We start from the raw sequence: 27,598 nt of genomic DNA on the forward strand, positions 1-27,598 counted from the left end.
ATCAAATTTTTATTGAATTGATTTTGAAAACACAAAAATAAAAGCACGTTTTATTTTTGTTTCGTGCTGCACATTTTCTTTCTTTTTTCCCTCCTATTTTGCAAATGTTAAATTCTGTGCCTTGCAAGATAAATAGTCGTTTTGATATTAATGTTGACACATGCATTGGAAAAGGAAGCTTTGGATCAATTTTTATGGGGAAAGATGCAATCACGCAAAAAAAGGTTGCGGCAAAGATGGAAAAATGTGAAAGCAAAACTTCTCTATTGCTTCACGAAGCAGAAATTTTGGAAGAACTTCAAGGAGGCGAAGGCGTTCCAAAGGTGTTTTTCACTGGAAAGGTTGGAGATTACAATGTAGTTGTAATGGAGTTATTGGGAAATAACTTCGAAGAGATTTTTTCCCAAATGGGAAGGTATTCTTTCAAATTTTTCAAATTTTTATTTCATTAATCCAAATTTTTATTTTTTTTTCAAAAATAATAACAAAAGGAAATTTCCGATGCGAACGATTTTGCTTATAGCCATTCAACTTATAAGTCGTTTCAAATTTATGCACGAGCGTCAATTTATCCATCGCGACGTCAAGCCAGAGAACTTCGTTGTTGGTCTTGATCCAAACAAGAATAAGATTTATCTTATTGACTATGGATTGTCCAAGCGTCATGTGGTGCACAAAGGGAATTCGCTCATTCCGTTCCGCACGGGCGTTGAGCTGATCGGCACGCCGCGGTTTGCACCGATCAATGCGCATCTGGGGATTGAGCTGACAAGAAAAGACGATCTGGAGTCGCTGATGTATTCGCTGATCTACTTGTCGAAGTCGTCGCTGCCGTGGCAAGGGGTGGGGGCGCGGACGCTGCGGGAAAAGTTTGCGAAGATTGGGGATTTGAAGCTGAGCTGCAGCGTGGAGCAGCTGTGCCGGGGGCTGCCGGTGGTGTTTGCGACGGTGCTGGGGTATGTGAGGGGGCTGGGGAGGGAAGAGGTGCCGGACTATGTGTGGATGGGCAGTGCGTTCTACAGGGCGCTGGAGGAGGTGGACGGGGCGTGTGTGGTGTGGAGGAGGAGGTGGTGGGAGAGGGAGATAGAGAGAGGAGGAAAGGGAGGAAAGGGAGGAAAAGGAGGAAAGGGAGAGAATGGGTGTGATTGTCAGAGTGATGTTGTGGAGTTTGTGGAGAAGTTGTTTGAAGACAACGAAGAAGAAGAAGAAGAAGACAAAGAAGAAAGAACGTGGAGATTTGGAGGTGTGATTGGGCTTGGAGAAATATGTGGCAGAGGAGAGAGAGGAGGAGTCGAAGAAGAAGAAGAAGAAAAAGATGATGATGATGAAGAGGAAGAGGAAGAGGAAGACGAGGAAGAGGAAGAGGATGATGATGATGATGAAGGAGAAGAAACGAAAGATGATGAAGATAATGATGAAGATGATAGTGAAGATGAAATGTGTGTTAAAAGGTTGGAGCGTTGCTTTTGTAAAACAAGTGGATATGCCGGCAAATTAAAAGACATATTCAAACAAAAAATGGGAAGTTCCGAAAATTTTGCCGGTAAAACCAGTTTTTCCGAAGAAATTGAAGCGAATTTGAAAGGAAAAGCGAGCAAAAGGGCAGAAACACGAAGGCTTCTGAGGGCACGCACTGAAAGCCAAAACGAAACAATCAAATTGAACGAAAGGAAAATGGCTGATAGGAGAAATATGACTGGGCAGAAGGAAATGAATGATTCATTCAGCAAATTGGCTATTTTGAGCATGAAGAATGGTCAGGAGAAAGAGAAAGAGAGAAAGAGAAAGAAAAGAAAGAAAAAGAAGAAGAAGAAGAAAAATTTGAACGCACATTCATATTCCCGTCCTTCTCTTCGCCATCGCTTCACTTTCTCAGAACTCGACTTATTTTTGTCTGAGCAAAACGTTAAATCGAAAAATATCCCAGAGAACTTTGCAGGCAAGCGCGATAATTCCGCAAGTGGTGACACATTTTTGAAAAATAACCAAAAAAGAAGTCAAAATCGAATGAATGAAAGAGGAAAAGAGAAAAACGAGATGAAAAAAGGAAACGAAGAGAATTGTGGGAGCGATGGACGAAGAAAAAAGAAGAAGGGAGGAAGTGAAGGAGTTGTTAATTCTATGCTTTCTCCTTCTCCTTCTCCTTCCCCTTTAGCTTCTCCTTCTGCTTCTCCTTCTGCCTCTTCCACTGCTGTGCAAATGTCTTCTCATCCACCTTTTCCTCTTTCCTCGCCTGCAAATTCGCATTCATCAGACTTCATTCAAAATGGAAGTAAAATCAATGGAAAAGGGAAAAATGGATGGAGTTCTAATGGAATAAAGGAGAAAGAGAAAGGAAAAGAAGGGAAAAGAAGGAAAGAGAGCAGAAGCATTGGCAGTTGTGGGAGTTTTAGTTGCCACGAGAAGGAAGAAGCGAAAGAAGAGGGCAAAAATAGCAGAATGAAAAATAAAGAAGAAGAGGAGGAAGAGGAAGGGAATGATGATAACAGCAAAGAAGAAGAAGATGATGAAAAAGATAAAGATGAAAAAGAGCAGAGAAAAAGTTGTATTTCTGATGAATATGAATATGAATACGAAGATGAAGACGAATACGAATACGAAGAAGCAGGAGACGACTTCTCCTTAAAAATGCTTCTGCCAACAGAGGAATTTTCGTTTATTTGCCGGCGCCCATCATTCACACCACTGTCCGGAATAATTCGGGCACCACCACCGAGTTGCGGATTTTCCGGTTTTTCCTGCGCCGGCACAAGCGAAGTTGCTGGCAGCACACCCACAACAAGTTCTGCTTCTGGTTCTTTTGCCGGAATTGATGAAGATGGAAAAAAAGAAGTGGGAGGGCGGAATAAATTCGGAGAAATAGAAAGAGGGAAAGGAAAAGAGAAAGAAAGAGAAAGAGAAAGAGAAGTCGATTCATTCGGGTTTGGATTTGGGTTTGACAATGCAGCCGGAATATCAACATGTTATTTCCCTTCTTCTTCTGTCTCTTCCTCAACAACAACAACAACTTCTTCTTCTTCTTCTTCACCTTCTTGTTCTTCTCCAAATATTCTTCATTTCTCTTCCATTTCTCCTTCCTTCAGCACACCTCATTCCAGCATCCCTCTCTCTTCTCTTCAAATTCCTCTTTCATCCACAACAACTTCATCATCATCTTCTTCCTCCTCCTCCTCTTCTTCTTCTTCTTCCTCTTCTTCTTCCTCTTCCTCTCCCTCCTCTTCCTCTTCTTCTTCTTCTTCTTCTTCTTCTCACCCCAATCCTCATTCTCCTTCCTTCTCCCCCATCAACAAACACCCTTCCCTTTCCTCCTTCCCCTCCCTCTCTTCTCTTCATTCTCTTCATTCTCCTCTTTCCTTCTCTTCTTCTCTTCCTCCTTCTCCTTCTTTCTCTCAGCCTTCTTCTTCTTCTTCTTCTTCTTCTTCTCCTTCTCCTTCCCTTTCTCGCTCTCTCTCTTCTTCTTCTCGCTCTTTCTCTCTTCCTTCATTCAATCCTTTGCTCCTCAATAAATGCAATAAAACTCCTGATTTTCTTCCTTCTTCTTCTTCTTCCTCTTCTTCTTCCTCTTCTTCTCTATTTAATTCTTCTTCATCCTCCTCCTCTTCTTCTTCCTCCTCCTCTTCTTCTCCTTCTCCTTCTTTCTCTTCTCCTTCCAACAGAAAAGTTAACACAGCAAAAACTCTTTCAAAAACAGACAGAAAATCAAATTTGCCTTCTTCTTCTTCCTCTCTTTCTTTATTAAACACACCAACATCATCATCTTCTTCCTCCTCCTCCTCTTCTTCTTCTTCTTCTTCTCCATTAAATTCTTCTTCTCCTCTTTCTTCTTCTTCTTCTTCTTCTTCTCATCTTCTCAAAGACAATCCCATCAAACGAAGCTTAACTTCTTTCTCTCTCAGAAGATCTTCTTCTTTCTCTTTCTCTTCTTCTTCTTCCTCCCCCTCTTCTTCTTCTTCTTCTCCTCTTTCTCCTCTTTCTCCTCTTTCTCCTCTTTCTCCTTCTTCTGCCCCGTCTTCTCCTCGTCTTATTCCTTCTTCTTTCTCTTCTTCTTCTTCTTCTTCTCTTTCTTCTTCTTCTTCTTCTTCTTCTTCTTTGATGTCTTTATCTTCTCCTTATCGAAATAAAACTATTAGTCCTTCTCCTCTTTCTTCATCATCATCTTCTTCCTCTTCTTCTCCTTCTCCTTCTCCTTCTCCTTCTCCTTTATCATTTTCTTCTTCTTCTTCTCTTTCTCCCTCTTCTCCTCACAAACCATCCATTTCTCGTCTTTCTATGCTCAAAAGAGCAAACTCATTCAGTTCTTCTCCTCTTTCGAATTGCTCTTTTTCTTCCTCTTCTTCTTCTGAAATTGAAGCTGAAGAGGACGTTAATGATAATGTCATAAGTACAATTAATATTTCTTCTCCTTCCTCTTCTTCGTCCTCTTCCTCTTCTTCTTCTTCTACAAATTCTTCATCAAATTCTTCTTCTTCTTCTCCTCTCCCCAGTACCCCTCGTTCCTATCTCAAACTGACTCGTTCTCATTCATTCAACTCCAAATCTTCCTCTCCAAAAAGTCCTTTTTCCTTTTCTTCTTCAAATTCTTCTCCTTCTTCTCCTTCTTCTCGACATTTTGACATGTCTGTCAAATTATCTGATTCAAATACAAATGATGGCAAATTGTTCGAACCCACAAGTAATTTTCCGGTCCGGAAACTCGAAAATATAAGTGATGGGTGCAGAAAAAATGAAGGCGAAAAGGGCAATTTTGATGGGAGAAGCAGCACTTTGAGTAATAAAAGTGGGCAAATCAGTCAAATTAGTAAAATAAGTCAAGTTAGTCTTATTAGCAAGGCAAGACAAGGGAATAAGAGCAGAATTGGAAGTGGAAGTGGAAGAAGAGAAGAGAATAGAAAAGAGAACAGAAATATTAATGGCAGATTTGATGAATCAAGCAAACACAACAACAAAGAAGAAGAAGAAGAACATGATGATGATGATGAGAAGGAGGAAGAAGAAGATGCTTTGTGTTTGAGTGAAACATTTGCAATACCTGAATTCAAGCCACACAAAGCAGAAACTGCTTCTTCAACTACAACTGCTTCATTTTCAAATTCTTCTTCAAATTCCTCAAATTCATCATCTTCTTCTTCTTTTTCTTCTTCTTCTCATATCTCTTCATCGCATGCTCTTCTCCCTCAGTTTTCATCATACATCACTCACATTCCCCTTCCGGCTGGTTCTGCTTTGCCGGCAAAATTATGTTCTTCTTCTTCTTCTTCTTCAAATTCTTCAATATCATCTTTATCAACAACAAAAGATCCTTCATTGTTATCATCATCTTCTTCTTCTTCTTCTTCATTTTCAAATTCTTCTTCTTCTTCTCCCTCTTCTTCTTCTTCTTCTTCTTCTTCTTCTTCTTCTTCTTCTTCTTCTTCTTCTTCTTCTTCTTCTTCTTCTTCTTCTTCTTCTTGTTTGAACACTTCTTCGCTGTATAAAGCGTCCTCTTCTTTATTTAAGTTCGCTTTGACTGCTCCGCCTTTGCCTTCTTCCTCTTCTTCAAAGAAAGCATAAGAATTTCTATCTAATTTATTTCTTTTTTCTTCTTTTTTTCTTCTTCTTCATCTTCATCATCTTCATCATCTTCTTCCGTTTCTTCCATTTCTTCAGTACCTTCTTCATATTTAGCTTCATATGAATTGCAAAGAACATAATTCTTCAATGAAAACATGACATTTAAAAGGCGAAAAGCAGAAAAAAGCGAAATAAAAAAAATGGAAATGTTAATTTTTAATTGTTTTTTGTGTGTGTGTTATGAAAAAAAAAAGTAATTGTTTTGTTATGTTGTGAATATGTTTGATTAAAAGAAGAAGAAGAAGAAGAAGAGAAAGAAAAGAGAAAGAGAAAGAGAAAGAAAAATTGGATTATTGTTTGGATTTGGTTGGAGTTCGTATTAATTTGTGTAATTCGAATTTTTTGTTTTTTCAATGAAAATGCATTCATAAACATCATCTTCTTCTTATTCTGCTCTTTTTCTTTCTCTTTCTTTCTCTTTCTCCCTTGCTAATAAATTAATTTCTTTATTTATTACCAAAAATTAGTATTGATTTATGTCTTTATTGAATGTTCCATGTAATGTATGTTATTTTTCATTGGCTGTTGTATCATATTGAAATTTTGTTGTAATTCGATTTCTTTCTTTCTTTCTTTAGCGAAAAATATGTTTATTCTTCTTCTTCTTCTTCTTTATGGAATTATTTATTTATTTAACTTTTTTTTTTTTTATTTTATTTCTTTTTTTATTTTTTTATTGATTAAAGTTTGATTTTCAAAGCATTTCGAGGATTTTTACTTGTTTTTTTAGCAGTAATCCTTGAACATTTTTGTTTCATCTGAAGATTGCAATCAAGTTGCTTTCTCTTTTCTTATTCTGAAGCTTTTGCCGTGTAATATTGTTAATAATAATTTTGTTTCATTTTTCCATATTTTTATCTCAATTGAATTTTCAATAATAATTTTTATTTTTTAATCAAACAAAATCCATGTTTTTTTTTTGTGTCATATCTCACGTCATTCACGAAAAACAAAGAAAAGAAAAAAGAAAACAATTGATAAAATACTAAGTGCTTGTAACTTTTTTATCACTTCGGATTTCATGAACAAAAAAGAAGAAAACCTATTAGCATTTGTAAGTATTAAAATAACACAACAAAATTTTTGTTGCTTCTTTATTTCTCTTTAAGATGAGTATAAAATAAAAAAAAACTAGACTGCTTTCCAAAATATCCTCTCCATAAAATGAAGATAGCAAAAAAAAATCAAACCATTTAAAATTCAACAAAACAAATACATTCTCAAAATGATTATTATGAAGTACTCGACAAAGCTGCGTCTTGCTTATCCATCATTGGTCCTGCTCCTTGACCGGCATAAGGTTGATAGGTTGTCGGCTGATATCCACTGTTCGCAACATTTGTTTGCGGATATCCAGCATTATATCCAGGGGTATATGCTGCTTGATTTGGCGTTGCATTTGGAGCAGGATAACCCGCTGTATATCCAGTTGGATATGTTCCAGGATATCCAGTTGGATAATTCTGTGGATAGCCTTGTTGACCTGCCGCAGGATAACCAGGAGTCTGGTATTGAGGTGCCCCATATGGAGCATATTGAGCGGGTTGAGCACCTGCAACTCCTGGAGCTGGAACATATCCACTTTGGTTCTTCTTCTTTTTCTTTTGATAGCAGCAGCAACATATGATAACGCCAACAAAGATCAAAGCCCCACCAATGAAAATAACACAGTACACAGCAGTGGTAATATTAAGTTTCGTTTGTATTTCATCAAGTTGACTCAAAGTGCATTTGTTATAAGTGCAATCATAATATCCAGTGCATTTAAAATAATGTGTATAGTTGCAACAATATGTCGTTGAATAATTTGTGTAATAGCAAGTGTAGCAAAAAGTTTCTTGCAAAAGTGGTAAAAGAATTGCAAGCATCACAAACAATTATGATCAATTATGATCTTATCTCATAAAAGCAACTTTTTCATATTTTTTGATAAAATTATTTTGCAATTAACTTTCAATGTGCGAATAGTTACATACTCAAATTTCTATCAGTTGAATGACTTATCAAACATTTTGAAATTTTGTGAAGCATGTTTCCCATATTTAAGTATTTATGTCTGTTCAGGAAGAAGAAGTTCAACAAGAAGTCGTTGAAGGAGCAATTCCAATTTCAAAGTTGGAAGGAAATGGAATTACTGCAGCAGATATTAAAAAATTGATGGAACAAGGATTTTTCACAGTTGAATCTGTTGCTTTTACAACAAAAAAGAATATTATGAATGTGAAGGGAATAACAGATGGAAAGGCAGACAAATTGTTGGCGGAAGGTATTCATATGTATTATTATTGTTGATTTATAAACATATAAAATAATTTTTACTCTATTTTGTATTAAAGCTGCAAAGCTCGTGCCAATGGGCTTTCGAACAGCTTCTGACTTTCATCTTCAGCGCCAACAAATCTTGAGAATAACAACAGGATCAAAAGCACTTGACGAGCTTCTTGAAGGTTTTTTTTTTCAAAAATTCAATTTTCTTCGTTTCAAAAAAAAATTGATTTATTTCACAGGAGGAATTGAAACTGGTTCAATAACAGAAATATTCGGTGAATTTAAAACTGGAAAAACACAGATATGCCACACATTATGTGTCACTTGTCAACTTCCACAAGATCAAGGAGGTGCAGAAGGAAAAGCTCTTTATATTGATACTGAAGGTACTTTCCGTCCTGAGCGTCTTGTGAAAACAGCTGAACGATTTGGATTAAATTCAGCTGTTTGTGTTATGTTTTTTTGTATATTCTTAATTTTTTACATTTTATTTTTTGTTAAACGCATTTAGGATGTTCTCGATAATGTAGCATATGCACGAGCATACAATAGTGATCATCAAACACAACTTCTGATTCAAGCTTCTGCACTTATGGCAGAAGAGCGATTTGCCCTGTTGATAATTGATTCTGCAACGGCATTGTATCGTACTGATTATTCTGGACGTGGCCAGCTAAGTGACAGGCAAATGCATTTAGGACGTTTTTTGAGAACTTTGCTTCGTTTGGCAGATGAATATGGAATTGCTGTCGTCATTACAAATCAGGTGGTTGCTCAAGTTGATGGAATGTCTTTTGTTGGAGAAGCTAAAAAACCAATTGGAGGTCATATCATGGCTCATGCATCAACAACCAGGTTGTCTTTGAGAAAAGGAAAGGCTGAAACAAGAATATGCAAAATATATGATTCTCCTTCTCTGCCGGAATCTGAGGCACAGTTTGTAATAACGGAGAATGGAATTGGCGATGCAAAAGATTGAATTGCGTGTCTTTTTATATGTTCAATTCACCTTTTTCTTTATTCTCATGGTGCATTTATGATTTTTTGTTTGTTTGTTTGACTTGTTTTTTCACTGAAATCAAATATTTTGTTCCAATTATTATACGTGTTTGTCCACACGGTTTTGGAATATATCGTTTAAGAACTTTAAATGGAAATTTGCTTTTGTGGACAATTATCTTTCTAAAAAATTAATTATAGTGCAAAAAGAATTAAACATTTATTTAAATTGTAACAGAATAGATTTTACTTATTTCAAAACTTTTCCGAATAAGTTGTCTTTAATTGTGTTATTCAATCAAATTAATAAGTTAATACAATATCAATACATTTATACGTTGACGTATTCGCTACACATCATATCCTACTACAATTTCAATTATGAATCTGTAAATAGAAATGTTTGTAATTATAAAACAAAATAAAACTTCTGTTGAACAAAATATTCGAAAAAAAAAGTGAAATGATTGCATAAAATATAGCAAGTCGAATAAAATCCATTTGATATCAACAAAAAATTATTTTCAATTTTTTAAAGATAAATTTTCAACGGATTAGGATGTTAAAAAAAGAACAAAAACCTAAAATCGTCACAATTGTTTATAAAATTGAGTAAATTCATATTGAGTTCCCGATCATAGATTAACAAAATAAAGTCCCGCAAAAAATATGTATAAAAACAATTAAATTACTTAGAATTACACAATACGTCGACTAAATTCAGTAAATCACTCTTAAAAGCTTAAATAGCGTTTAAAAAAATAAAAAGCCTTTGGATAAAAGCACAACGCAAAGTTATAAGTTACATCTTCTTCGTTTCACATGTGCAGCATTCATTAGTAAAAGAAAATCTGATTTTTATCTATTTTGGTGATCTTTTTGCTCAAATAGTGGAAGTTTTGATCCATAACAACCAATTTGTAGGTTGAATTTCAATTTAAATAAATATATCGTTTTAAATGCCGAAACAAGCAAAAGGAGGATATCATCAAAGTCAACAATCTGAAGAAGACCCCAATCGGTTTGAGTTTAATCATTTTTTACACTGATCATGACGTCGAACATTTCAAATTTTGCACACTTTTTTTTAGCCTCTGGTGCACATGTCAGGTGTGACACAATTCATAAAAGTTGTCAATTATTTAATTTTATGTTATATCTATCAATTATAATTCATGTGCCGCATTGCGCCTTTAAATAAATAACAAATTACAAATTTTCAAAGACTCCTTATGTTGAAGGTCAATTTATGATTCAGTGCGATATGTGCAATGAAGTTTGATGTTATTATTATATTTATAATTTTTTCAACAAAATTTATTTCTTTTGTTTTTTCTTTTATTATGATATAAACGCAAATAACATTTTTCAAATTTTAGTGGTTTCATGGAACATGTGTTGGTATTACTCCCAAGCAGGCTGAAACAATGGATACTTATTATTGTGATGCTTGTGTTGCGAAATCACAACATAACAAAAAGCGTCTTCCTCCTTCAATGCCTGGAGTTTGTTATTGTTATTGAAGTTTTTTCCAAAATTGATCTTTCAACTAATATATTTTATTTTCTTTACAAAAAGGCTTCTGACGCATCTAAACCTTCAAAGGATGTGCGTGTAGAGGTTGTGCGTCATCTTGAGTCAATATTTAAACGTGGAGCTGAAAAGTGCATTGGAGTTTTAAAGAGCGAGATTGACGCTGGAGTTGGTGAGTCTGAAAAAGCTCAAAAAGAGCGAGAAATCGAGTTGGTGCGTCAAGTGATGCAGTCCAATGAAAAATTACATGAAATGTCAGTTGATGCTGAAAGAGGCTTGAAAGAGATGTGTGGAGGCGAAAAGGAAAAGCGATACAGAGATCAATATAGAACCATCAAATCGAAAATGGACTCTGATGAAGCTGCTAATAATCCATGGAGGCTGAAATTCTTTTTGGGAGAACGTTTGCAAATTTGTTAATTTATTTATAAGTTTTTGACAATCCGTAATTTTTATTTTTAATTTTTTCTCATTCGAAATTGAAATACTTTTTTTTCATATAATTTTGCTTGTTTGCAAATAATTGGCTTTTTAGAACCTGCTTATAATATGGGAGCTGCTGAGATGTCAGGTTCCGTTGATCCTGCTGCCCAGCCTCCGCAACATCCAGTTTTAATGTGAGTTTAATTGTCACCCTAATATTTTAATTTGAGCTGGTCGATATCTCTCCCACTTCAATTGTTATACGTTTTTTACTTGTCACCAGCATGCAGATAATGCTTTATCATTCACTTTTATTCAATTTGCTTATTGGATTGAAATAGACACTGTATTGTAAATCTTTAGACTGCTTAATTATGTAATATTTTTTATCCTATTTCAAACAGTACAGCTATAAAGTCAATATTTATCTAAATTTTCTAATATATATACCAAAATGTTTCAAAGAAAATAATTCAAAATCGCAGTCAATCGTTGAAAGAGAAGTCCATGTTTATTGAAACCTTGATAAAATAAGCTTAGAAATTCCAAGTTTTGTTTTGGATAATTAATAAAATCTTGAAAGAAATATAAAAAATTTGAATGAGAATTTCAATGTATAACAATGAAATTTTCAACAGTTTCAATTTGTTTCAAAAACTCTTTTTTTAATTTCCACTTTCTTTACTCAATTTAAAAAAAAAAGTTTTTTCTTCAACAAACTACATTCAAAAATTGTTCCAAAAAATATCAATTTAGTTGTTGCATACACCAAAAATGTTTCAAAATCGAAAAACTTTCAAGCACAGTCGAAAGTTAGAAAAACTTCAAATTCACAAAATGGGGAAAAATACGGACTTTCAAGCTTTTTATGTGCAAAGTTCAAAAAATTTGCTTCACTTATAACTTTGTTTCGATTTCTCTGATTTTCAAAAAATTGGATTTTCATCTCAGGGATCGGATATCATTGATTTTACAGCATTAAGTTTAGTGACATTTCACGAATGTCGAAGAATGGAATCATTTTTACTGTGTATTTTTATCAAAAAAAGTCAATTAAAAGTGCTTTTTTTTTTTTTTTTTTTTAAGAAAATGCTTGAAGAGATATATTTTCCCCTAAATGCTGACAAAAATACAAAGATAATCAAAAAAAAAAAAAAAAAAAAAAAAAAAAAAAAAAAAAAAAAAAAAAAAAAACATTGTTGTTGTTGAAATATCTTTTATATTTGTAATTTGGGTGATTATTTTTGAAATCATATTTTTTTGTTCATAATTTTCGGTTTATAAATCACCCTTGAATATTTATAAATGAACACAAAAAAAGTCAAATGGTATGTTTGAGACATCTTCATCTTTATTTCAGCAAAAACATTTGTTTTTGAAACAGTTGTGATAGTTTCAATGTTTGAATTCGAAATCTCTTCCCAATAACAAACAATCTTTGAAAAATCAACACCCCGAAAAAAGATATGATTTCAAAAATAATCACCCATTTAGATTATTTTTTATCTCTTTTCCGATATGTTTTTGTGCTTCATTTTGTTTAATTGAAATTTTTTGAAACATGAGCTGAATTCTGATTTATTTTTATCTCATTTCAATTGAAAGGATCCTTCTTCACAGAAATTTTCCCAAAGAAAATTTTTGTTTATAAACCAATTTTTAGTGGTATGATGAATTCAGAATTTGTTCTCTTTTTTCGTGTTTATTTTAACGAAATACTCATTTCTTTTGAAAAAAACTAATGTTTTAAGTTTTGTTTCGAGTTTGTTATTGAGTTAATTTTGGTATAAAATTGTGAAATTTTGAAAAAAAACAACAATCCAAACATTACGAATTTTTTTCTCATATACAAAAGAAAAACATTTCTTTTCCATTGAATACTTTTTATTAAAGTTAATTTTTTCGATTAATTTTCGATTTCTATCAAAAGTTTTTCAACTTTTGTTGAAAGTGATTCAATTTTAAAATTTTTTTGGTTTTATTCTTTCCATTAAAAAAAAATCGTTTTTTTCTTTTTCTTCGATTTTTCATTTTCTTTTTCTTCTTTCTTTGTTGGTTGGTGTGTTAATAAATTGACATATTCTTTTTTTCGGCAATAAACACGTTTATGATTTTATTCTTCATAAAACCTACTGCATAAAGAAAAAAATGAACTTTCTTTTGATCTCACTGATAAGCTCGAATCAAATAGGTAATTCTTTATGAAAAGTCGCAATTTTTTAATTTTCAGATAAATCAAAAATTTCATATTTTGCTCAAAATTTTGTTAACATCAACAAAACTTCACAAACATGGAATCAATATTTGGATAATGCAATTTTAAACATTCTAAAGAAGATTCGTGAGTAGAAACAGAAATTTGACCAAATTATGAAATTTTTGATTTATTTAAAATTAAAGCATTTGCGTCTTTTCAAAAAGAATTACCCAAATAGAAGCATAATATTGTCGTTCCTTTCCATTTTTATTTCAATTTGAACAAATTGGATTGTTTATCTCGGACACAGTTTATTATTCCTAATAGTGATGATCGCTTTGTATGTTTCTTTGACTTGTGAATTCACGTTTTCATGTTCGACATTGGAGTTTTTTTTTAATCTATTTTTTGACTTTCAAAAACATCTGTTTTAAATTCACTCCGAATGAAGATAAATGTGAAATATTTTTTTATATGTTCGTTTCGATTAAATACACCAAAAATTATTCAAATTCGAAAATGAATAATTCAATTTAGAAGCAATAATTTTTTTGTTTTGTGGAATAAATAACTTGTGTTTTGGGTTTTAAATTCTTTTAATTATTATCTCATTAGCAAATTTTGTTTATCAATATTTGAGAAATGATGCATTTTCATTTTGAAAATGTTTTTTATTTTGAATGAAGGTTTATTGATTGAAGTTAATTTGAAAAGGAAATAAATACTTTTTCATGTATAAAACCGATATTATTCAAAAATTTGCCAATGAAACAATCACATTATTGTGAAGAAATAATTCAATAATCGTGATAAAATTTTTTCAATTTTTATTTGGTTATTCAATAGAATGAATTTTTATAAAACTATTATTATTTGAGTGATGATTTTCGAAAATGAAATAATTTTTTATAAAAAATTGATTTCTTGATTGTTGCAATAAAAAATACAGTTTTAATGAGTAATAAAATTTGATTTGTTAAAAAATAACTTGAACTTTTCTGAAATCCATTCTCGAGAAAAATTAAAAATTTCAGTTTTTAATGAATTTCGAAATTGTATAAATCATTTTCGAAATTGAATTGTTCTTTTTCGAATTTGAATTAATAAATTACGAAATTGAATTATTTTTTTTCGAATTAGAATTATTTTTGGTGTATCAGGTTAAAATGAAAAACGAATGTTATCATCAAATTTTCAATTCAACTCACCGAAATACACCAGCATGGAAACGATTACAGCATCAAGCGTTAATTTCAACTCTGGTGAATTTTTGTTAGTTGGCATGAATATTTGATGAAAATATTCGTTTATCATTTTACCTGATAATTAAACAAAAGGAACTTTTCAAAAAATTTCTCATATAAGTGATAATCTCTGAAATCACAAATTTTCAATGAGATAACGAAAAATAATTCTTTTGTCAAAGGAAAAAATGGTTATTTGGGGCAAAATATGGACTTTCAAGCTTTTTATGCACAAAGCACAAAAAAATGTTTCACTCATAACATTTTTAAACTTTATCAGATTTCAAAATAAATTTGATTTTCCTAACTGAAAGCAAACATCATTGATATTATAACATAAAGTTCAGTGACTTCGTATATATTTCGAAAAACAAACCCATTTATTTTCTATTTTTAAGATCACTGAAAATTCATCCAAGGTGCATAATTTTTCAATGAAAATGCCTGAAGTGAAATATTTTACCCCATTATTTCAACGGTTTTGTTTTCAAAACATAAAGAACAAAAGATTTAATACAGATTTCTTATCATCAAGTTTTTGATATTTTACGTTTTTAATCATCTTTTAAAAACAAAGAAGAATTTCAATGATAAAAACTGTTTTTATTGAATGAAAATGACAAAATCTTTTCATAATTGAACTTTCATTTGAGTTTTTTATCAGGAATTTTTCCTCCATGGACGTTTCGATGTTGTTTTTTGTTCAGGAGGCAATAAAAGAAACAGCACACTCATGGTTTTTCACATTCTTTTCACAAAAAAATTTGAGAATAATATATGAATAAACGAATAATAAAAGTGTGATTTCAATAAGGTTCAATAAAATTTCTTATTAGAAGAATTGCTTGTATTCACACTTTTTAGGACAAAAATAATAAATAGTGACAAAAAAACGAAAAAAAAAAAAAATAATAAAACAAAAACTAGATCCAAATCCAAAGCAAAAACAAAAACATTGATTATATAAAAAACAAGGTCAGTATTTCTTCATTTTGAAAATAAATACGATTTGTTTTTGACTTTTTTTTAAAAATATCATTAAAAAAAAAGTCTATCATTTTCATTTAAAATTCATTCTGAAAAATTATCTAAAAGAGAAAAATATTAGAACATTTAACATTAAATACAATTCATAAAGCAAAAATATTTGTTCCTAATACGTTTGAACTCAAACAGCGAGATTATTAATGCTTCATTGATAATAAGTCACTAACACTTTTATGAAATACTTTTTTGAAAATAACATTTCAACAATTTTTATTTCTATATAAAATTTACCATATTGTTCTCAATCAAATGTCTCTGACATAAAAGTTGGATTATTTTTAATTATAGTTACGTGATCAAAACATTGGATTGAGCCTAAAATGTTTATTATAATAGCACTATTTGCAAGCGCTTTTTCAAACACAAACGAAAATAATCAAAGTTTTTCGGAAAGGGAATTTATTGCTGAAAGAGGAAGAGTTCAAAAAGCACCAATAACAATTGTTTTTATTTCCGACAGAGGGGACGATTCGAACCCCAACTGTGGAGTCGAAGCCGAACCATGCAAATCGGTTGCGAAAGGAATTGAAAGACTTGGAGACGATCCTGGGGACAAATCTATTAAAATTGTTGATTTTGCAGAGATTCAATATGAATTTATATTTAACAAAGAGTTCAGCTTAACAATGGATTCAAGAGTAGACAGTAACACCAGAGGAATGCTTGATTTTGACTTGAAAGATCTCGTGGAAAAAGGAAAGTTCCATATTATTAACGAAAAAATTTTAAAATTGGAACATTTGACATTTAATCTAATTTTATCTCAGACTGAACAATTGTCAACAGAAACAGACGAGGAATCGGCGATTATTCTTTCTAGAGGTTTTGACGGAGACTTTGCAATTTGCGACTGTGGCATTAGTCTTAACAGATGGACAGAAGATTTATTGCCTTTTTCGCTCTTGAGTGTTACGGAAGGGAAAATCTCAATTAACAAGTTTTATTGGATATTGTCATCAAATTTCAAAAACTTTAATGGAGCAATTTTGCATATTTCTGAAGATGCCACTTTACAAAAATTGAGAGGCTTCGAATTTGGTGAAGCTACATTGAACAAAGAATGCGCTCTGAAACTTCCATCATCATTTACACTGGAAGGAAGTAACTTTGATTATGCTAACAGAAAAACTGCAGGCCCTGCGATACTTGAGGCTAAAAGCGAGGAAAACAAAAAAGTTGAGATTTCAATTTCAGAATGCTCATTTACTTCAATATCGCCTTTGTCAGAAAAGGGAAGCAGCCTTTATTTTGAAATGATGCATCCAGAGAGTGAGCTGAATGTCATTGATTCAACATTCAGGAATGGGGAGGCTACAAAAGGTGGGGGGATGATGATTGGGATGACGAAAGGGAAAGTGAAACTGGAAAACGTTGAATTTTCTGGCTGCGTGGCCACAGAAGGAGGAGGAGGGCTGTACGCACTTGAGTTGACGCAAATGGCAGGATTTGAGTGCAATAATGTGAAGTTTGAAAGATGCACAGCGAAGTCTGGAGGCGGAGTTTATTTGACTTTGGACGAAGAGAACATAAAAGGCGACGGAATCTTTTTTAAGGATTGCTTCTTTGCGAAAAATGAGGGTAAAATAGATGCAAACGACGTGGTTATCCTCTGCAAGGGGGATTCTGAGATGAACAAGAATCCTTTTGATGCAGCATGCATTAGCTCAACGAAGAAAGAGCGAGTTGTCGTGAAAAGGCCAAGCACCACATCAATCATACACGACGATTGGCTGGCTTACAACTCGTTCGAAGTGGATGTTGACGCGATAAATGGAGTGGACAACGACGAATGCGGCAAAGAAGGGAATAAGCCATGCAAAACGATGAAAAAGGCGATTGAGAACAGCCTTACGGGGAGGCTGTTTCGCATTTACACAACCAAAAATTGCAACAAATACGACATCGAACCAATTACAATAGAAGGGCGCAAAATTGAGGTTTTAAACAGAGATGTCAGCAAAATCTCCATTACAACAGCTCTGGACGAAACGAAGGTGCTTCCAGGCGAAGGGGTTTTCAACTTGAAACAGCAAGGCAGTCTTCTGCTGTACGAAGCAGAAATCAATGTGGACACGACAAGAGCAAGCGGAAGAAGCAACGGGCTGATTGTTACAGACGGCGACGATGCATCAGCCCAGCTTTGTAATGTTAATATCACAGCGACTGATGAAAATCAAGAGCTTAACTGCGCTTTGATAGAATGCAAGACGGGGACATTATATTTAGTTACCGTAACCGTCGAGAACTTTATTTCTTCGTCTGCAATTATTCTTTGCGAAGCAGCAAATGCAGTTACATTCTTCGGATTTTTGCTCAATAAGCTTTCAGTCAAAAGCGCAACACAGTCTGTTGTGACTGTTTTGGAGGGATGCAAACAAGTTTCTGTGACAAATGGCAGAATTCTGAACTGCTGGTCGGTGGAACACAAAATAGGAGGCTGCATATATATGGAAGTTGGAAACAGCGCCAATGAATTTTCAGTTTCGCACACAACTTTTCGAAATTGTTCTGTCAGAAATCCAACGAGCAATGAGGAAGCAAATGCATTAGACAGAAATGAAGAATCAAAAGGAGGAGCGATGTTTGTTCGAGTCGCCGATGGCGTTACCGATCCAGTTAAATTATCATTAGAAAATTTGAATTTCATTGATTGTGCAGCTGACAGAGGAGAGTACATATACTTGTCTCTTCCAGTTGGAAGAGAGCAATTGAAAGATGAACTCTTAATATTTGAAATGGAGGATATTTATGGAGAGCCGAATGGAATACTTTTGGAAGAAAGGAAAGGCGATGAAGCAAATATTATCGATCTTTTAACAGACGAAGCTAACAGACTGCCATATCATTCGAGCAGGATCTTTGTTGGAGGAGAGAAAGCAAGCAATGGAAAGAGCTGCGGAAGCAAAACAGTGCCGTGCGATCGAATCAGTACAGGAACAAAACACAATATACCAGACGAGGCATTTATGATGCTCTTTATTGGAATGGTTTCAGTAGACGAACCATTTGAAACAAAGCAGCCAATGACATTCGCTTCAGCACCTGATTCATCTTCGTCTTCATTGTTAACTGCAGAGCCAAATCGCGGGGCGCTTCATGTTGAATCAAAGATATACGCTGGGAAATCGCTGGCAGTGTTTGAAAACTGGCGCTATTCTTGTACATTCAGGCATGTTGATATAGAATACCCAGATGCAGTTGAAGGAGAAGCACTGAATTTGATCTTCACTCAAAATCAATTGACCATCATTGATGTTGTGCTTAGACCGTGGTTTACAGAGCTGACAGGAGAAAGCGTCCAAGGAGGAGAAGGAAAACCGTTACCGTACAAGCTGATAGTGATTGAGAAGGAATTTGGAAACTTTAAGCAACTTGCGATTTACGGAAGAAATGGCAATACAAACAAAGGGAGACGAGCTGACGAAGAGAAAAGCGAAAAAAACCAATATTTTTTGGAGATGAAAGGAAAAAAGACAAAACCAGAGCCAATTAACAAAATAAAAGAGGCAGAGAATGGTCTGTGCCTGTGGGATTCAGGGCTTGTGACGCTTCACGAGACTCGGACAACAGTCTTTGAAGACTGCTCGTTTGTCAACATCAGCGAGGGAGTCATCTTCACAGACGGAAGTCCCTTGAATCTGAGCAACTGCAGCTTTGCAAACAACCATCCAATTGATGCGGATTGGGAGAAATTCCCTTCATTGAGGCACAACATTCGAGCTAAAGGAAAACAACCTTCTTCTGTTTGTGTTATATCTCTGACACAGGGAAGCGACGGGACGGAAGGGAAGCCGTTTGGAATGATTGCGGATGGGAATGCGAGCGGAGAAGCAGCGAAAAAAATGGACTCTCTCTTCTTTTCTCCTGTGCTGAAGAATGTGACGATAGTGAAAGATGCTGAAGGCGCAAACAGGGGAAAAAGAGAAGCAAATGGAAAAGATAAAGAAAATGAGGAAGAAACAGTGACTGGAATTGTTCATGGAAGCTATCTCTTTCCTTGTGAATTGACATTTGAAGCTGCAAAAGAAAGAAAAGGAGAAGAGCTGAAATGGGTTGACTGCCCAGTAACAGAGTTTGCGGGAGAGGCAGAAATGAAAGTGAAGATTCCCAAGGCTCTTCTGGATGTGGACGATCAAACTTCGGTTATGTGCCATTTGTCGTATTCGAGCGGCATAACTGCAAATGAAAAGAAACACACAGAAGACTGGTTTTTGGTGAAGCGGAAAGAGGACAATCCGAAGAAATTGACGAGAACACAGCTGATTATAATTATAGCTTCTTCTTGCGCATTTGCAGTTGTTGTGGCTGTGATTGTGGTGGTTGTCGTGTGTGTTGTGAAAAGAAGGAAGCGAAGAGACTACAAAGAAATTAAAGAAGGGAGCAAATTTTGAGAAAGATAAAAAGGATGCTAAAATTAAATTTTTTAAGTTCTGATTATCCATAGAGTGAGAATTTTTCTGAAAATATTAGTTTTATTTTATTTCTTCATTTTTAATTTTATCTGTTGTTTATTGCTTTAATTTCTATGTAGTTACGTATTTTAGAGTTTTTGAACATTCAATTATCTGTAAATTGACTTACCTCCAATTGAAAAGATGATAAATTCAATGAATATCAATTTATGAGATTATTTGGTTTGAATATACTGTAACGTACGGTTCATTTCAAAGATATTTAGAGAACTTCAAAAATAGGAGAGATACAATTACTATTTTCTTGTTCATGGCTTAAAATTTGTTGAATTCAAAGTGCCACATTATGAATTCAATGTATATATTTTTTAAAATAAACTCCAGGAATTTATTTGAAAAAATTGTGTGCGCTTTTTAATAATTTTTAAGAGTTCAATGATTTCTGAAAAAGAAAAGCGAAACGAAAGAATACCAAAACAATTTCTTTGATTTGTAACACTTTCATTTTTTCAAGATGAATCGTTTTCACATTTCTTCTCCACTTCTTGAAAACACATGGAGCTGAAGAAAACTGACCGGCTTCCTTTTCCACAAAGTCTATTTCAGACTTTTTGATGAACACAAAATAGTCTCTCTTTTGAATGCCATTAATGTGAAAAGAATTCTCCTGTGCACATTTTTCTTCATCTATTTTGTGAGATAATAAATTTTGATTAATTGAGAGATCGAAAAAATAAATTGTTAAAAAATGACAAAGAAAAAGATGATGAGAATCTGGGAAAGTTTCAATGTTGCTTTTTCTTGAACTTCAAGCAACAGTTTGACAATGTGCAAAATGGGCAAAAAGACCAATTGACTAATTCAAATCATTATTCAATTCAATTGGTCTTTCAAAAAAGCTGTTGGTAATATCTTCGAATCCCATTTCCTCAAATCCTTCCCTTATCCTTCTTCTTGTCACTTTTTCCGTTTTTTCATCATCTTCAACTTCATCTTTTTCTTTCATCACCCCATTCAATTTTTTCAAAAGAATTTCAAAAAACTCAAAACACTTTTTTATTGTTGAATTGTGCAAAGTTGATTCGAAGAAAACAAACAAAAACATATTAACAGCTCCATAGCTCAATAAACTGTGAAGAGTTATATTTTTGTATTTCGCAATACTCACAATGGCAGACAAGCAACGGGATGCAATGTCTTCATGGTTGCATTTTGTTTCGTTATGCAACCATATAATCAATTCATTAAGTCTACAAATATCACACATTTGGAGTAATTGTTGAAAATCAAAAATCATGAATAAATGCAACCACTTCATCACAACTCGAGAGCTTCTAACTTCATTTAACTTGAATTCATTTCTTCTCCACTCCACACTTTCTATCAATTCTTTCAATTCTCCAACAACTTCTCTTGAAAAATTCAGTTCACTCATTATTGAACTTTTCAATCCACAGTCATGAAAAACTCGGATTGTCAAAAACTGCCAAGCACATTGATATGCAAGTTTCGTCATATTACGATGTTCTTGATGATATTTGATTATTCTTGTTATCTCACTCATATATTGTTCTTTCTTTAAGTTCTTTTTCAAACAAGTTAAAGAATAATTTAATCAAAAATAAAATAATTTGCAACATACTCTCGCAAGACTGACTTTTACGAGAGCCACAAAAGCAAGTTCAATATCTTTTTGAGTTTTTCCACTTTCTTTATTTTCAAATGCATCATTAAGAATACAAGGAAGGCAAATGTTAGATATTTCTTTAAAACAGCGGCTATTCGTAAATGACAAAGATAGATAATTCTGACAAAGTTCAGTCAGAAGCTTTGTATTCATTTCTTCTTTCTTCTTTTTTTCATCAGCGATCATTTTTTCAAATCTTTTACGTAAAAGAGACTCTTCAAATATCGCATATTTTGAATAATCCAATACTTCCCACAACTTAATTCGTTTCAATAATGAAAACACTTTTTCAAGAGTTATTTTCTTTTGTTCAATCATTTTATCAATTTGGTCTAACAGTTCTGTAGTTGCAACATTGAAAAACTCATTTTCGCTCATTTCTTCCATCACTTCACATATTTCGTCCATTTTCTGTTTTAGCGTTGCATCTGTATAGAGCTCAAGTTCAGAAACCAATTCTGCAAAAGTTGATGAAAAATCACTATTTCATGAAAGAAAAGAATAATTTCAGACCAGAAAAATTCCCTGTTAACAGAGACTTATGAAACGAAAAAAAAATATTCAACAAAAATATAAGTTAGTTTTTCCACGAAATCAGATTGGAAAATTATTTATCATCAAATAAAAAGAAAGAGATAGTGAAAAAATAAAAAACTGCTAAACCTTCGTTTGAAAAATTTGCATCTTATCTCAATTGTCAAATAATTCAAATATGGGAAATTCTAACTTGTAATTTTTTCCTTTTCAATCTTTGAATCTTATCATGAATAATAGAATGGATTGTCGAAGAGGAAGAGAAAATATTTTCGAAATAAAATATTATGGCTTTTTTATTGTGGTGATTTTTTTCAAATGAATCGAAAAAGAAAGATAATGAAAGAGAGAAAGAAGGGAAAACAGTTCGTTTAAGTAAAAAGCGTGAAGAGCGTGAAAAAGATGGATATATTTTTTGGAAGGAATGAGAAAAATAGTTCTGAAATTGAGTGATTGAGGACAGTTTCAGAGAAGATAAACAGTAAACCATGGTGCAAAGGCGAAGAAGTTACTGAAAAGAAGATAATGTCGCGACAAAATAATGATTTGGAAAATCACAAAGGGAACAAAAATGTATAAAGACAAAAGAGCCCAGAGACCGTTATTTAGACACAGCTGGGACGAATCTTTTTCAAAGTCAAGCATCAATTCAAGAATCATCTTTTTCAATGAATATTAAACACACATTATTTATTTCGCCAATTCGTTGAAATCTATCTTGCTTCTTCAGCTTCAATGCTAAACGATCTCTTATTTTTCCCTTCAACATAAATCTCAACACTTTGATTACAGGTATTTTCGATCACATCTTCTGTAATTTTATTTCAGTAACAATTCGAATTTATCTTCTTTTCATATATTATGGCCATTATAAAAAAATCTGGAAAGATGCAAGAATCATAATCACTGACTTTTGCTCGGACTTTTGGAGATGTCTGATTCTCTAACAGCAGCCAGTACAAAAAAAAAATTGAAGAAGATGAAGAAATTATATCAGAAGGAGAAAAAGAAAAATCTTGGAAATTAATCATTTAGCTCCAGTTGTTACAGATTCAGTTTCATCAAGCATATTTATCGCTCAGATATTGAATCCTTCAAAAATGTGTGTTCGGAAAATATTGAAAGGATGAAACCGGTTTGATTCACTTTCATCATCAACTTTTTATTTGCTTCAAGAAAAATACTGAAATATGAAATAAAATCAATTAGAAAATACTTAACCTTCTTCTTCTTCTTTTTCTTCTTCTTCTTCTTCCTTCTTCTTTTCTATTGTTTTTTCAGAAATATGAAGAAAGAAGACTAAACATCCTTAACATTGACTAAATATTTATTTCTTTCAAAAAATTCTTTGAAAGATTCAAACAAGGTTAGGGGCAAGAAACGGGAGATAGAAGAGGAAGAGGAAAATAAAGAAGAGAATGACAACTAGGAAAGAAAAAGCTGACAGGCTAATTAAATGATCGATCACATCCAGTGCTCGCTCAAAGGATTGGAGCATATTGCTTATCGCCATCTCTTTCCACTTAGAACTTGTTTATACAATTCTGAAGAAGCAGATGATGATGATGGCACATAACAAGATATAGCCTCATTCTCCCTTCATCTGCTGTGCCATCGCCTTGCGAAACAGCTCCACACGCTGCCCATTCTCCATTAGCAGCCCAAAGCAAATCACTCCTTCCACCTCGTCTTTCCCCAACTGCGGACGCATCAGCTCTGTCAGCATCATCACCATCAGGAACATCGCACACTGCCCTTCTCTCTTCACAACTGTCGACTGCACAGCCTCCACCCGCTGCTTCAGCCCTGCCGCTGTTACTGCTGCTGCTGACACCTCCGAAAGCTCCCTCTCCTGATCATTCAGTGCCAGCTCACTTTCTTTGCAGCTGCATCTTTTATCAGATGGATACAGATATGCTCGAATTTCGGAGGCATTAAATACATCCAGATACTTCCGGAACGGCGTGAAGAAATCGTTGCTCTGGAACACCTCCAACACAGATGCAAACGATTGCGGTAAGCACCTCGACAGATGGGATGCATCTCAGAAGAATTGTTGAGACAGCGCCTGTGGTGTCTGCGGATAGCACACATACACGCACAGAAGAGACTCCAGCTCTGAATTTGTGACGCACCTGATATCGTAGACGAAGAAATCAATGCATCACCAGAGCATATCGAATCATACAACGTTTTCTTCGAATCCTTTCATCATCCTTCCTTCTGCCCAGCAGCGGTTCATTAAAAACACCAGAGACACTGATATTTTCTCCTCCCCCTTCTCCGACTGGAAGTATCAAAAACTCCACAAAAAAACATCTTGATCTTCATCTCCGCTCCACTTTCAAGAACGATGCTGAAGAACAAGAAGAACGACAGCTTATCTTCATTGAACTTCTCTGGTACAAATTCCCCAAACAGCCGCATTTCTGCAAAGTTCCACTAGAAAAGCTTCTTCTCCGCGGATCATCACCTTCCTGATTGCCTCACTTTTTTTCTGATTCTCAATCACCTCCTTCAACAGCATCTTCTTCTCGCTTATCGTCTTCTTTTATACTTTCAGCAGCTCCATGAGCATTTTCGTTTCCTTCTCCATCTTGTTCATCTTCTACTATACCGTTGCAACTGCTCTTCCACCACCTCCTCCACCATCGCTGTTGATTTTTCTCGCAACACTCTCCCCGCTCCCCACTTTCATAAAAACACACTTCCCATTGAGATTTGGCACAAGCATCACAACACTTCCATCCCCGATGCTCGCTGCAACTTCTCCTTGTGCGTTTCACACAGCCCTAACAGCAGAATCAACGAAGTCAAAGATGGAATTATCTTGCCCTCCGCAGAAACCAACGAAGAAGATATGGCAATTGTTACCGCCGATACATCAGTTACTGCTTGCCATCCATACTCACCACTTCGCCCTGAAAAGAACAGCCTTTCTTCTCCTTCTCAATCCTTACACCAATCAGCCCCGCCTTCTCCTTCGTGGCTACAAACTGTACCTTCGCCTCCTTCGCCATCTTCACCTCCTTGACTTCTGAGTTAGACTTCTCATTCAGCTGCAAAATCTTCCTCTCCTGCATCGATATGATCTTATCCTACTTCTGCAGCCGCTCCTCCAGCTTGTTTATCAGCTTCAAAATCCTCTCATCTTCCATGATCTTTTGCAGCTTCATGCAAGACTCCAAATACTTCTTCTTTATCTCCTGCTTCACCTTTTCATACTTTTCCTTTAATTTCATCTTCTTCTCTCCAGCCAACTTTTTTTCCTTCTTTTTTTCTTTTTCTTTTTTTTCTTTTGCTTCCTCTGCTTCTTCGCGCTTCTCCAGCATTGCCAGCGCAATTGCTGCTGGAGACAGAACCACATCCTCCATCCTCAGCCAAACCGCTTACATTTCCTTCTCCACACTCTTCCCCACTTCACACACTGTAACCCCTCGCCCCATCACTTCGTCGTCCAGCGTCACTACCACACGCCTCGATTGTTGTGATCGCCATATTTGCATTGAAGGGCCAAACAGATCGTAGATCGATGGGAACACATTCACATCTACCATCGCAAAGATCCGCTTGCTCCCAGATTTCGTGCCCACCGGCACCAACAGCGAACCGAAAGCATCGCTGAAAGCTCCACATCGCAGGCACACACAACACCCCCACACAGCACCGCCCGCCGAGCCACAACATATCCCTCGAATTGTCTGTCGCTCCCTCATTAACGACTGTCTACGATTTTCATATACCCAAGCTGCCTCATGCAACACAATTCGCAGCCGCCTTTCGATATCATCCATCGCTGCTGCCTTCGTGAATGACGCAGCTACCACACATGCATCTGAAGTGTTAATTGCAGGTGCTGATGATGGCTGATCATCTCCTGTCACTTTCTTCTCTTCACTTCTCAGCATTCGGAATGGCGAAGTTGATCGGAATGCTGCTCCTGTTGAAGAAGACGAAGAAGACGAAGGCGCTGAGCGAAGAGACGACTACCGTGCTGCCCCGGCCACAAGAAGCTTTTTCAGACACCCAACCACGTCTGCTGGCAGCTCCACAGGCGACACAAACATCACATCCACTTTCGGATCAGAAAGGTCGAACAGCCACAAAAGCTCTCATTTTCGAGCAAAAGGAAAACATATAGAAGGGTTTTTTTTCAGACAACTTATCAAAAAAAGAAGAAAGAGAAGAAGAAGAAGAAGAAGGAGAAGCAAAGACCAGGAATTCCTGTGAAGAAAGATACTGACATAAAAAATTCAACTTCCGACTTTTCCTCCTCCTCGTCTGATTTAGATTCCTCAGATTCTTCTATTTCTTCCTCTTCCTCTTCTTCCTCCTCCTCTTCATCATCTTCTTCTTCAGCCAAACCAGAAAAGAAAGAAGAAGCAAAAGAAACAGCCCAAAAAGTGAATGCAAACGAGAAGGCGAAGCAAACTCAACCAGCAATTTCAGCAAAGAAAGAAGAAAGTTCTGATTCTTCTTCTTCCTCCTCCTCTGATTCATCTTCCTCTGATTCTTCCTCTGATTCTTCCTCTGATTCATCTTCCTCTGATTCATCTTCCTCTGATCCATCTTCCTCTGATTCATCTTCAGATGAATCAAGCGAAGAAGAAAAAGAAGAAAACGCTTCAAAAAAACTAGAAAAGAAAGAAGAGAAAAAAGAAGTCCCAAAAACTGTTGTTGCACAAAAAATGAGTTCAGATGAAGAAAGCTCTTCTGATTCGTCTTCTGATTCTGATTCTTCTTCCTCCGATTCATCTTCATCTTCATCTTCATCTTCAGATTCATCTTCTGATAATTCAGATAGTGATTCATCATCATCTTCTTCTTCATCCTCCTCTGATTCATCTTCTTCTGATTCTGAATCAGAATCTTCTTCTTCTTCTTCTGCAGAAAAGAAGAACAACAACAAAATGACATCAAACCCAAATCTTGCTCCCAGCTCATCCCCAGCCAACAGTAACGAGTCATCTCCCTCTCCCTCTCCCTCTCCCTCTCCCTCTCCCTCTCCCTCTCCCTCTCCCTCTCCTTCTCCTTCCCCTTCTCCTTCTCCATCTCCCTCTCCCTCTCCCTCTCGCCACACCCCCTTCCGCCGTGTCGATCCGTCCAAGTATGTGATTACAGACCCGCGGCTGGCGGACAACAGCTTCGAGATGAAAGGCGAGGCGTGGGGCAAGAAGGCGTCAGAGAAGCTGCTGCAGACTCGGGGAAAAGGATTCAGGGCAGCGAAGACGAAGCTGAAGAGAGGGACGTATCAGGGAGGGCAGATCGGGATGGGGATCAATTCGGTGAAGCTGGGGGATGAGGAAGAATAAAAAAAAAAGGAAAAGGAAAAAAGAGGAAAAAAATAATGAGGGCATCAAAAGCGAGAAATGAACATTGAAATGAGTATTTCAATGGCTTTATTTGAATTTTTGGTTCCTTTTTCTCAGAATGATATTCACCATGTACAAATACAATTTTCATACAAAAAAACTGTTCTTCACACACATCAACATTTGAAGCCATTTTGATAAAAGCACAGACAAAATTATCATTTCATTTTCATTCTGACAAAATATTAATTTTATCATATTTTTAACAAACACTCATCATCATCGTGAATTCCCCCAAAACAGTTTTTCATCAGAAAAAAACAAATAAAAAA

General features: G+C 35.0%; 8 protein-coding genes across 8 annotated transcripts; 5 read left to right on the forward strand and 3 right to left on the reverse strand.

Annotated features, from left to right (window-relative positions):
- Nucleotides 1-104: 104 nt before the first annotated feature.
- Nucleotides 105-6,382, forward strand: MONOS_4896 (putative casein kinase I; the record flags this gene model as incomplete). Its single annotated transcript, XM_067875002.1, has 2 exons — nucleotides 105-415; nucleotides 492-6,382. The coding sequence occupies 2 exons, from the start codon at nucleotides 105-107 to the stop codon at nucleotides 5,548-5,550; spliced, it is 5,370 nt and encodes a 1,789-aa protein (XP_067720414.1). The 3' UTR covers nucleotides 5,551-6,382.
- On the reverse strand, nucleotides 6,301-7,507 carry MONOS_4895 (uncharacterized protein). Its single transcript, XM_067875001.1, has 2 exons — nucleotides 6,801-7,507; nucleotides 6,301-6,746 (listed from the first exon to the last, which is right to left on the reverse strand). Exon 1 carries the CDS (start codon nucleotides 7,476-7,478, stop codon nucleotides 6,843-6,845), a length of 636 nt encoding a protein of 211 aa, XP_067720415.1. The 5' UTR covers nucleotides 7,479-7,507; the 3' UTR covers nucleotides 6,301-6,746; nucleotides 6,801-6,842.
- A 141-nt stretch (nucleotides 7,508-7,648) lies between these two features.
- Nucleotides 7,649-9,277, forward strand: MONOS_4894 (DNA repair protein RAD51). Its single transcript, XM_067875000.1, has 4 exons — nucleotides 7,649-7,876; nucleotides 7,947-8,057; nucleotides 8,118-8,323; nucleotides 8,390-9,277. The coding sequence occupies exons 1-4, from the start codon at nucleotides 7,663-7,665 to the stop codon at nucleotides 8,855-8,857; spliced, it is 999 nt and encodes a 332-aa protein (XP_067720416.1). The 5' UTR covers nucleotides 7,649-7,662; the 3' UTR covers nucleotides 8,858-9,277.
- Nucleotides 9,278-9,781: 504 nt separating this feature from the next.
- MONOS_4893 (putative nucleosome-remodeling factor subunit BPTF) lies at nucleotides 9,782-11,254 on the forward strand. The gene is made up of 6 exons (XM_067874999.1): nucleotides 9,782-9,898; nucleotides 9,969-9,987; nucleotides 10,103-10,153; nucleotides 10,257-10,382; nucleotides 10,456-10,813; nucleotides 10,946-11,254. The coding sequence occupies exons 1-6, from the start codon at nucleotides 9,837-9,839 to the stop codon at nucleotides 11,029-11,031; spliced, it is 702 nt and encodes a 233-aa protein (XP_067720417.1). The 5' UTR covers nucleotides 9,782-9,836; the 3' UTR covers nucleotides 11,032-11,254.
- A 4,356-nt stretch (nucleotides 11,255-15,610) lies between these two features.
- On the forward strand, nucleotides 15,611-20,029 carry MONOS_13716 (uncharacterized protein). Its single transcript, XM_067866444.1, has one exon. It carries the CDS (start codon nucleotides 15,642-15,644, stop codon nucleotides 19,710-19,712), a length of 4,071 nt encoding a protein of 1,356 aa, XP_067720418.1. The 5' UTR covers nucleotides 15,611-15,641; the 3' UTR covers nucleotides 19,713-20,029.
- A 3,513-nt stretch (nucleotides 20,030-23,542) lies between these two features.
- MONOS_13715 (uncharacterized protein) lies at nucleotides 23,543-25,037 on the reverse strand (the record flags this gene model as incomplete). Its single annotated transcript, XM_067866443.1, has 5 exons — nucleotides 23,543-23,905; nucleotides 23,964-24,089; nucleotides 24,143-24,241; nucleotides 24,572-24,726; nucleotides 24,863-25,037. 5 exons carry the CDS (start codon nucleotides 25,035-25,037, stop codon nucleotides 23,543-23,545), a joined length of 918 nt encoding a protein of 305 aa, XP_067720419.1.
- Nucleotides 25,038-25,343: 306 nt separating this feature from the next.
- Nucleotides 25,344-25,670, reverse strand: MONOS_13714 (uncharacterized protein; the record flags this gene model as incomplete). Its single annotated transcript, XM_067866442.1, has 1 exon — nucleotides 25,344-25,670. The coding sequence occupies one exon, from the start codon at nucleotides 25,668-25,670 to the stop codon at nucleotides 25,344-25,346; it is 327 nt and encodes a 108-aa protein (XP_067720420.1).
- A 143-nt stretch (nucleotides 25,671-25,813) lies between these two features.
- On the forward strand, nucleotides 25,814-27,598 carry MONOS_13713 (putative SRP40, C-terminal domain; the record flags this gene model as incomplete). Its single annotated transcript, XM_067866441.1, has 2 exons — nucleotides 25,814-26,045; nucleotides 26,137-27,598. 2 exons carry the CDS (start codon nucleotides 25,814-25,816, stop codon nucleotides 27,264-27,266), a joined length of 1,362 nt encoding a protein of 453 aa, XP_067720421.1. The 3' UTR covers nucleotides 27,267-27,598.

Source organism: Monocercomonoides exilis (assembly GCF_001643675.1).
Source record: "Monocercomonoides exilis strain PA203 chromosome Unknown scaffold54-601524, whole genome shotgun sequence".
NCBI lineage: Eukaryota > Preaxostyla > Oxymonadida > Polymastigidae > Monocercomonoides > Monocercomonoides exilis.

Excerpts from the sequence above, each read along its gene's own strand:
- MONOS_4895 (XM_067875001.1), bottom strand. The coding sequence starts at position 7,478 with ATGCTTGCAATTCTTTTACCACTTTTGCAAGAAACTTTTTGCTACACT.
- MONOS_4894 (XM_067875000.1), top strand. The coding sequence starts at position 7,663 with ATGTCTGTTCAGGAAGAAGAAGTTCAACAAGAAGTCGTTGAAGGAGCA. Across the intron at positions 7,877-7,946 it reads AGACAAATTGTTGGCGGAAG|CTGCAAAGCTCGTGCCAATG; the intron begins GTATTCATATGT and ends TTTGTATTAAAG. Across the intron at positions 8,324-8,389 it reads GATTTGGATTAAATTCAGCT|GATGTTCTCGATAATGTAGC; the intron begins GTTTGTGTTATG and ends AAACGCATTTAG.
- MONOS_4893 (XM_067874999.1), top strand. The coding sequence starts at position 9,837 with ATGCCGAAACAAGCAAAAGGAGGATATCATCAAAGTCAACAATCTGAA. Across the intron at positions 10,154-10,256 it reads AGTGCGATATGTGCAATGAA|TGGTTTCATGGAACATGTGT; the intron begins GTTTGATGTTAT and ends TTCAAATTTTAG. Across the intron at positions 10,814-10,945 it reads GAAATTCTTTTTGGGAGAAC|AACCTGCTTATAATATGGGA; the intron begins GTTTGCAAATTT and ends TTGGCTTTTTAG.
- MONOS_13716 (XM_067866444.1), top strand. The coding sequence starts at position 15,642 with ATGTTTATTATAATAGCACTATTTGCAAGCGCTTTTTCAAACACAAAC.